Genomic DNA, 9,676 nt, shown 5'->3' with positions numbered 1-9,676 from the left:
CACCCGGGACACCAGCACCTACCCGGGACCCCCACCCAGGACGCCGGGACTGACCCAGGACCCTCACCCAGGGCGCCGGGACTGACCCAGGGTACCCACCCAGGACACCGTCCCCTGGCACCGGCATTGCCACCGGGAACCGGGACCCCGTACCGGGCACCGGCACTAACCCCGCTCACCCACCCAGGACACCGGCACCCACCCAGGACACCGGCACTGACCCAGGACACCGTCCCCCAGCACCGGCATTGCCACCGGGGAACCAGGACCCCACCCCGGGCACCCACATTGACCCAGGACCCCCACCCGGGACACCGGCACTGACTTGGGACCCCCACCCAGGATACAAGCACCCACCCAGGACACCGGGACTGATCCGGGACCCCCCACCCCAGGCACTGGGATTAACTCGGGGCACCCACCCGTAGACACCAGGACTGACCCGGGACCCCCACCCAGGACACCAGCACCCACCCAGGACCCCTATTGAGGACAGCAGGAGCGATCCAGGACCCCCACCCAGGACACCAACCCCCAGCCTGGTCTACAGCCCCCTCTAGCAGAAACCCACCCCAGCACCCACCACCCCCCAGCACCCCCCACAGCACCCACCACCCCCGTAGCACCCAGTACCCCCCAGTACCCACCATGAACTCCACCTACGAGGCGCAGCCGGGCGAGGAGCCGGAGGAGCTGCCGGCCACCGAGAAGGACCTGGCGGAGGACGCTCCCTGGAAGAAGATCCAGCAGAACACCTTCACCCGTTGGTGCAACGAGCACCTCAAGTGCGTCCACAAGCGCATCGGGGACCTGCAGCGGGACCTGAGCGACGGCCTGCGCCTCATCGCCCTCCTGGAGGTCCTCAGCCAGAAGAAGATGGGGCGCAAGTACCACCCGCGCCCCAACTTTCGTCAGATGAAGCTGGAGAACGTCTCGGTGGCTTTGGAGTTCCTGGAGAGGGAGCACATCAAGCTGGTCTCCATCGGTGAGTGAGTGGGTGGGTGTGCAAGGGGGGGGGGCACGGAGGGGTGGGATGAGTGTGCGAGGGCGGGGGGGGTGGAAGGAGTGGGGCTGGGGGTGAGTGTGCAAGGGGTGGGGGTGGTGGACAAGTGGGGGTGAGCGTGCAAGGGGAGAGGTGATGGTCAACTGGGAATGGGGCTGGGGGTGAGCGTGCAAGGGTGGGGGTGAGGGACAAGTGGGGATGAGTGTGCAAGGGGAGAGGGGATGGGTGTGCAAGGGTGAGGATGATGGAGGAGTGGGGCTGGGGATGAGCGTGCAAGGGGGGGTGAGGGACAAGTGGAGATGGGGGTGAGTGTGCAAGAGTGGGGGTGATGGCCAACTGGGAATGAGGCTGGGGATGAGCGTGCAAGGGCAGGGGTGAGGGACGAATGAGAATGGGAATGAGTGTGCAAGGGCGGGGGCGATGGAGGAGTGGGGATGAGTGTGCAAGGGTTGAGACGACGGTCAACGGGGAATGAGGCTGGGTTGAGCGTGCAAGGGTGGGGGTGATGGAGGAGTGGGGAGGAGCGTGCAAGGGGAGAGGTGGTGGTCAACTGGGAATGGGGATGAGTGTGCAAGAGCAGGGTGATGGATGAATGAGAATGGGAACGAGCGTGCAAGGGCGGGGATGAGGGACAAGCGGGGATGGGGGTGAGTGTGCAAGGGGAGAGGTGATGGACAAGTGGGGATGAAGCTGGGGATGAGTGTGCAAGGGCGGGGGTGAGGGACAAGCGGGGATGGGCGTGCAAGGGTAGGAGTGACAGACAAGTGGGGACAGGGCTGAGGATGAGTGTGCAAGGGGAGAGGTGATGGACAAGTGGGGGCAGGGGTGAGCGTGCAAGGGCAGGGGTGACGGACAAGGAATGAGCAACGAGTGTGCAAGAGCAGGGTGATGGGCGAATGAGAAGGGGAATGAGTGTGCAAGGGCGGGGGTGACGGGCGAGTGGGACGAGTGTGCGAGGGCAATGGACGGGGGTTGAGTGTGCAAGGGCTGGGCCGTGGGTCCGACCCTCGTGCGAGGGCTCGTGTCGAGCCGCGCTGGGGGGCCCGGTCCTCGTGCGAGGGGCCGGGTGTGCAAGGGTGGCCATGCCTGGGGGTTCCAGGGCGCGTGTGCAAGCGTGCAAGGGGTCGTGCACGGCCGCTCGGGGGTCCGGTCCCCGTGCGAGGGGCCGCAGCGTGCGAGGCCCCGCGGGGCGGGGGGGGGGGGCTGCGCTGAGCTCACTCTTGGCTCAGGGGCCGCGTGCCGGTGAGCTCACGCTGCGGGGGCACGCTCGCCCCTCGCACGCTCGCCCCTCGCACGCTCACCCCCCTCGCACGCTCGCCCCTCGCACGCTCACCCCCCTTGCACGCTCGCCCCCCTCGCGCGGGGCCCCAGCGCCCACCCGCCACCCCGAGTGCCCCCCCTCGCACGCCCACTTGCACGCTCGCCCTCGCACGCCTGCTTGCACGCTCGCACCCTTCCTCGGCGGGGCTTGCACACGCAGCCCCGGGGGGGGGTTGCATACCCCCCCCCTTGCACACCCACTCGTGCACCCCCGCCCTTGCACACGCAGCCCCGGGGGGGGTGTTGCACACCCCCCCTTGCACACCCACTCGTGCCCACCCCCCCTTGCACACCCAGCCCGGGGGGGCTGAGCATCCCTGTGGACCCCCCCGTGTCTCTGCACCCCCACAACCGCCCCCCCCCGGGGTGTCACCCCCCTCCCCCACGCGTGTCCTTGCCCACCCAGATGTTGGGGTGCCCCCCCCCCAGATGTTGCCCCCCCCCGGCAGGCCCCAGAAATGGGGGGGGCCGGGGGGTCCCGGCCACATCTGCAGCCCATTTCCTCCCCGAAACACGATCGCTCGTGGGGGGGGGGGAGTGGGGGGGGTGGGGGGGAGGGGCGGACGCCTGGGTTCGCTCTCCGGCCGGGGGGGGAGGGGCGGGGAGGGGGAGGGGCCGGGACGCCGGGGTCCTCTCGGCAGGGCGGTGGGGGAGGGGGCAGGGATGCCTGCCCCCCCCCCTCCCCCCCAGCAGCCCCTGCCTCAGTTTCCCCATCCCGGCACCAACCCCCAGGGCCAGGGACCCCCAGGGTGCTGGGGGGGGTCCCTCAGGGTGCTGTGGGGGTCAGGGACCCCCAGGGTGCTCTGATGGAGACCCCAGGGTGCTGGGGGGGGACCCCAGGGTGCTATCAGGGTGTCGTGTCCCCCCCCCGGCACCGTCCCGTGGGATGTTGGGGTCCCCCCCCCGCCGTGGGGGGATGTGGGGGTGCTGGTGCCCCAGGTGGGGTCCCCCCGGGGGGGTCGGGGTGCTGCAGCTGGGTGCTGTGGGGTGCTCTGGGGGGACAGGAGTGACAGTGCCGTGGGGTGTCGGGGTGCCCCCAGCCCGGCCTTGGGGTGTTGGGGTGTTGGGGAGCCCCCAGCCCAGTGTTCGGGTTTTGGGGTGCCCCCCTGGCCCTGGGATGTTGGGGAGCCCCCAGCCCGGTGTTGGGGTTTTGGGGAGCCCTCAGCCCGGTGTTGGGGTTTTGGGGAGCCCCCAGCGCGGTGTCGGGGTGCAGGGGTGCCCCCCCGGCCCTGGGGTGTTGGGGAGCCCCCCTCCACGCCCCCCCCGCCCCCCCGCAGACAGCAAGGCGATCGTGGACGGGAACCTGAAGCTGATCCTGGGGCTGGTCTGGACGCTGATCCTGCACTACTCCATCTCCATGCCCGTCTGGGAGGAGGAGGAGGAGGAGGACGAAGGCCGCCGGCAGACCCCCAAGCAGCGCCTGCTGGGCTGGATCCAGCACAAGGTGCCCCAGCTGCCCATCACCAACTTCCATCGCGACTGGCGCGACGGGAAGGCGCTGGGAGCCCTGGTCGACAACTGCGCGCCCGGTGAGGGGGGGGGTTGGGGGGTACGGGGGGGGGTGGGGGTATGGGGGGGCTAGGGGGGTGTGGGGGGGTGGGGGGCATGGGGGTACGGGGGATATGGGGGGGATGGGGGTACAGGGGGTATGGGGGGGATGGGGGGGGTGGGGGGGTGGGGGGCATGGGGGTACGGGGGATATGAGGGGGATGGGGGGTACAAGGGGTATGGGGGGGCTGGGGAGGTGGGGGGGCATGGGGGTATGGGGGGCTGGGGGGTACAGGGGGTACAGGGAATACGGGGGGTACAGGGGGGATGAGGGGCAGGGGGGCGTATGGGCGGGTATGGGGAGTATGGGGGGTACAGAGGGGCATGGGAGGCATCGGGGGGTATGGGGGTACAGGGGGACACGGGGGGCGTATGGAGGACTGAGGGGGTATGGGGGGTGCAGCGGGCATGGTGGGTATGGGGGTATAGGGGTACAGGGGGGTACGGAGGGTATGGGGGGCTGGAGGGTACAGGGAGTACGGGGGGTACAAGGGGGCATGGGGGATAAGGGGGGGCACAGGGGGTATGAGGGATACAGAGGGGTATGGGGGGCATAGGGGACACGGGGGGCATGGGGGGGCGGGGGGGGCTGGAGGGTATGGGGGTATAGGGGATATGGGGGGCATGCGGGGGATGGAGGGGATGGGGGGCATGGGGGTCACGGGGAGCACAGGGGTTATGGGGGGCATGGGGGGGTATGGGGGGCACAGGGGACATGGGGGGCTGGGGGGGGCAGGCGGGCATGGGGGCAATTGCACCCCAGTGAGTGGGCGTGGGGGGCACAGGCGTCGGGGGCAGCGGCACCCCCAGTCCGTGCTGGCTCAGGGGGCACTGGGGGGGGGGCAGGGGTAATGGGGGACAGCCCCCCCCGGCTGTGCTGGTGTGGGATGCGAGGGGGCACTGGGAGATGCTGGGGAGGGCACTGGGAGATTGTGGGAGGCACTGGGGGGATACTGGGGGGTCACTGGGAGATTCTAGGGGGGCACTGGGCGATGCTGGGGGATGCTGGGGGTCACTGGGAGCAACAGGAAAGGGGGGGTGGGAAGGGGGATGCTGCCCTCCCGGAGGGGTGGGGGTGCTGACCCCCCCACTCCCCCCCCCGCCAGGCCTGTGCCCGGACTGGGAGAACTGGGACCCGAACCAGCCGGTGCAGAACGCCCGGGAGGCCATGCAGCAGGCTGACGACTGGCTGGGCGTCCCCCAGGTACTGGGAGCACTGGGATGGATTGGGGGTACCGGAAGCACTGGGGGGACTGGGGACGCTGGGGGGACTGGGGGCGCTGGGGGGACTGGGAGCATTGGGAGCACTGGGACTGGGAGCACTGGGAGCAACTGGGATGCACTGGGTTGTACTGGGAGCACTGGGAGGGCCCCACGGTTGGGGGTGTGGGGGGTGGGGGGGGGGCTGGGGTGCCAGCCAGTCCCATGATGGGGTGCGGGGGGGTATGGGGGGGTCCCAAGGGTGACCCTGGGCATGGGGGGGGGGCACCCTGGAGGGGGCAGGGGGGTCCCGGGGGGGGGTCCCTGGGGGGGCAGGGGGGTCCCTTGGGTGTCCCTGGGGGTCTGAGGGGTCCCTGGGGGTGTAGGGGGGTGTCTGGGCATGGAGGGACCCTGGGGTTACAGGGGGGTCCCCTGGGGGTGTAGGGGGTCCCTGGGGGGGGTCCCTGGTCCTGAGGGGGACCCTGGGGGGGGCCAGAGAGGTCCCCAGAGTGTCCCTGGGTGTGGGGGTGTCCTTGGGGGTTTTGAGGGTCCCTGGGGGGGTCCCTGGGAATGGGGGGACCCTGGGGTTACAGGGGGGTCCCCAGGGTGTCCCTGGGGGTGTGGAGGGTCCCTGGGCATGGGGGGGTGTCCCTAGGGGTCCCTGGGGGGTCCCTGGACATGGGGGGTGTCCCTGGGGGTGTAGGGGGTCCCTGGGGGGGGTCCCTGGGCATGGGGGGGGCACCCTGGGTGGGCGGCAGGGGGCGCTGACGGGTGTCGGGGTGTCCCCCCCAGGTGATCGCCCCCGAGGAGATCGTGGACCCCAACGTGGACGAGCACTCGGTGATGACCTACCTCTCCCAGTTCCCCAAGGCCAAGCTGAAGCCGGGGGCCCCCCTGCGCCCCCGCCAGCCCCAGCCCGCCCGCGCCCGCGCCTACGGGCCCGGTACGGGGACGGGGGGCACGGGGGGGCACGGGGGGACATGGGGGGGCACGGGGGGACATGGGGGGGATAGCCTGGCCAGGGCATGGGGGGACATGGGGGAACACGGAGGGGGCACGGGGGGACATGGTGGCCAGGGCATGGGGGGACACAAGGGTCACCATGGCCGGGGACAGGGGGGACATGGGGGGGACATGAGGGGACATGGGGGGGACATGGGGGACACATGAGGGGGACATGGGGGACACATGAGGGGGGACATAGGGGGACATGGGAGGACATGGGGGGACATGGTGGGACATGGGGGCCAGGCACACAGGTGGTGGGGGGGGACACGGTGGGCAGGGCATGGGGGGACACAAGGGTCACCATGGCCAGGGACATGGGGGGGACATGGGGGGGACATGGGGGGGACATGGGGGGACATGGGGGGGACATGGGGGGGACATGGGGGGGACATGAGGGGACATGAGGGGACATGGGAGGACATGGCGGGACATGGCGGGACATGGGGGCCAGGCACACGGGTGGTGGTGGGGGACACGGTGGGCAGGGCATGGGGGGGACACAAGGGTCACCATGGCCAGGGACAGGGGGGACATGGAGGGGACATGGGGGGACATGGGGGGGACATGAGGGGACATGGGAGGACATGGGGGGACATGGCGGGACATGGGGGCCAGGCACACGGGTGGCATGGGGGGGACACGGTGGGCAGGGCATGGGGGGGACACGGGGTGCCACGGGGGGGGACACGGTGGCCAGGCACAGGGTGCCACGGGACGTCAGGGCGTGGGGGTGACCCACAGGTCCCCTCCAACCCGCGGGACCCCCCTGTGCCCAGGAACCCCCTTAGTCCCCCGGGGTACCCCCCCATGCCCAGGGTGCCCCCCACCCCCAGGGACCCCCTTTGACCCCTCCCAGAGTCCCAGGGACCCCCCTGCCACCTCCACCTTAGAGGTCCCAAATTGGGGGGGGGCTGAGAGGGGGGGATCAGGGTCTGGGGTGCCGGGGGGTGGGGTGCCGGGGGTGGGGGGCACCCTGACCCCGGGGGTCCCGCAGGCATCGAGCCCCAGGGGAACGTGGTGCTGAAGCCGGCGCAGTTCACGGTGGAGACCCTCGAGGCGGGGGTGGGCGAGGTGCTGGTCTACGTCGAAGACCCCGAAGGCCACACCGAGGAGGTAAAGGGGGGGGGTCCGTCCCGTCCCCCCCAGCACCCCCACCCTGGGGGTTCCCCCCAGCTCTGCCTCACATTTTTGGGGTTCCCCCCCCCGCCTCGCCCCAGGCCAAGGTGGTCCCCAACAACGACAAGAAGCGGACGTACAGCGTCACCTACGTGCCCAAGGTCGGGGGGCTGCACAAGGTGAGCACCCCCCAACGCGCGCGTCTTGGGGGGGGGGTGGGGTGGGTGCCCCCCGCACCTGGGATGGGGATGGGGGGGAGTGGGGCACTTGGCACTCAGGGGGGTCCTGGAGGGGGGGGGTCCTCCATAAGGGTCCCCAAAGGGTGTCCCATGAGGGTCCCCTGGGGTATTGCACTGGGGGGGCCTGGGGGGTCCCTGGGAGCGGGGGGGCATTGCAATTGGGGGTGCCTGGGGGGGGCCCTTGGGGGTCTCTGGAGGGGGGGATTGCAATAGGGGGTCCCTGTGGGGGGGGCACTGCAATTGGGGGGCCCTTGGGGGGCCCTTGGGGGTCCCTGGGGGGGCATTGGGGGTCCCTGGGGGGGGCACCACAGTTGGAGGTCCCTCGGGGGGCCTTGGGGGTCCCTGGGGGGGGCACTGCAATTGGGGGTCCCTTGGGGGTCCCATTTGGGTCCCCGCTGGCTCTTGCATTAGGGTCCCTGGTAGGGGGGGCAATAAAGGGTCCCTTGGGGGGGGGCAGTGCTGGGGGATCCCCTTCAGGACGTTGCTGCGGGGGTCCCTGGGGTGTCCCACTTGGGCGGGGGGGTCACCGAGGTGCCGGGTGCTCTGGCGTGGTGGTGGTGGTGGGGGGGGGACACGCGGCCACCCCTGACCCCCCCGTGTCCCGCAGGTGACGGTGCTGTTCGCGGGGCAGAACATCGACAAGAGCCCCTTCAGCGTCAACGTGGGCATGGCCCTGGGGGACGCCAACAAGGTGACGGCGCGTGGCCCCGGCCTGGAGCCCGTCGGCAACGTGGCCAACAAGCCCACCTACTTCGACATCTACACCGCAGGTGGGCTCCGGTGGCCACCACGCACTGGGGACGTGGCGTGGCCCGGTGGCCCTGGGGTGTGGCATGGCCGTGGTGATGCTGGGTGGCATTGAGGGCATGTCTTCATGGTGGCGTGGCCATGGGATGGGCTGGTGGCTCTGGGGCCGTGTTCTCGTGGCGGCATGGCCATGGCATGGCCTGGTGGGACTGGGACCATGTCCTCATAGTGGCGTGGTCATGGCATGGCTGGGTGGCACTGGACTGTATCCTTCTCGTGGCATGGCCATGGGATGGTCTGGTGGCTCTGGGGACATATCCTCATGGTGGCATGGCTGTGGCATGGCCTTGTGGCTCTGGGGCCGTGTCCTCATGGTGGCATGGCCATGGTGTGGCCTGGTGGTGTTAAGACAATGTTCTCATGGTGGCATAGCCATGGTGTGGCCTGGTGGTGTTAAGACAATGCTCTCATGGTGGCATGGCCATGGAATGGCCTGGTGGCTCTGGGACCATGTTCTCGTGGTGGCGTGGCCGTGGTGGTGCTGGGTGGCATTGGGACCATGTCCTCATGGTGGCATGGCCATGGTGTGGCCTAGTGGTGTTAAGACGATGTTCTCATGGTGGCATGGCCATGGCATGGCTGGGTGGCACTGAGACTGTGTCCTTCTTGTGGCATGGCCATGGGATGGCCTGGTGGCACTGAGACTATGTCCTCGTAGTGGCATGGTCATGGTGTGGCCTTGTGACTCTGGGGCTGTGTTCTTACGGTGGCATGGCCGTGACATGGCCTGGTGGCACTGAGGCCACATCCTCATGGTGGCGTGGCCATGGTGGGGCCTGATGGCTCTGGGGCCATGTTCTTGTGATGGCATGGCCATGGCGTGGCTGGGTGGGACTGGTGCCATGTCCTCATGGTGGCATGGCCATAGGATGGCCTGGTGGCTCTGAGGACACAACCTCATGGTGGCATGGCCATGGTGGTGCTGGGTGGCACTGGGACCATGTCCTCATGGTGGCATGGCCATGGTGTGGCCTGGTGGCATTAAGATGACGTCCTCATGGTGGCATGGCCGGGTGGCACTGGGACCATGTCCTCATGGTGGCAGGGCCATGGTGTAGCCTGATGGCTCTGGTGCCATGTTCTCATGGTGGCATGGCCATGGGATGGCCTGGTGGCTCTGGGGCCACGTCCTCATGGTGGCACGGCCATGGTGGTGCTGGGTGGCACTGAGGCCATGTCCTCATGGTAGCATGGCCACGGCATGGCTGGGTGTCACAGAGACTGTGTCCTTCTCGTGGCATGGCTGTGGGATGGCCTGGTGGCTCTGGGGCCATGTCCTCGTGGTGGCATGGCCATGGTGTAGCTGGGTGGCACTGAGGCCACATCCTCCTGGTGGCATGGCCCTGGCGTGGCCTGGTGGTTCTAGTGCCATGTCCTTATGGTGGCATGGCCATGGCATGGCTGGGTGGCACTGAGACCGTGTCCTTCTCGTGGC

The 9,676-nt window shown here is 69.6% G+C and overlaps 1 protein-coding gene across 3 annotated transcripts in view; it reads left to right on the top strand.

Moving 5' to 3' along the window:
* The first annotated feature begins 594 nt into the window (after positions 1 to 594).
* FLNC (filamin C) overlaps positions 595 to 9,676 on the top strand; it is a 47,767-nt gene continuing 38,685 nt past the window's right edge. For all 3 annotated transcript variants that reach the window (XM_075141419.1, XM_075141428.1, XM_075141410.1), the window contains exons 1-7: positions 595 to 985; positions 3,601 to 3,852; positions 4,978 to 5,075; positions 5,864 to 6,014; positions 7,074 to 7,192; positions 7,297 to 7,374; positions 8,042 to 8,204. In XM_075141419.1, the coding sequence (XP_074997520.1) occupies positions 649 to 985; positions 3,601 to 3,852; positions 4,978 to 5,075; positions 5,864 to 6,014; positions 7,074 to 7,192; positions 7,297 to 7,374; positions 8,042 to 8,204 (1,198 nt within the window). In that variant the 5' untranslated portion in view covers positions 595 to 648. The remainder of the gene's footprint in view (positions 986 to 3,600; positions 3,853 to 4,977; positions 5,076 to 5,863; positions 6,015 to 7,073; positions 7,193 to 7,296; positions 7,375 to 8,041; positions 8,205 to 9,676) is intronic.

Source organism: Calonectris borealis, chromosome 1 (assembly GCF_964195595.1).
Source record: "Calonectris borealis chromosome 1, bCalBor7.hap1.2, whole genome shotgun sequence".
NCBI lineage: Eukaryota > Metazoa > Chordata > Aves > Procellariiformes > Procellariidae > Calonectris > Calonectris borealis.
This window is presented reverse-complemented; position numbering and strand designations above follow the sequence as displayed.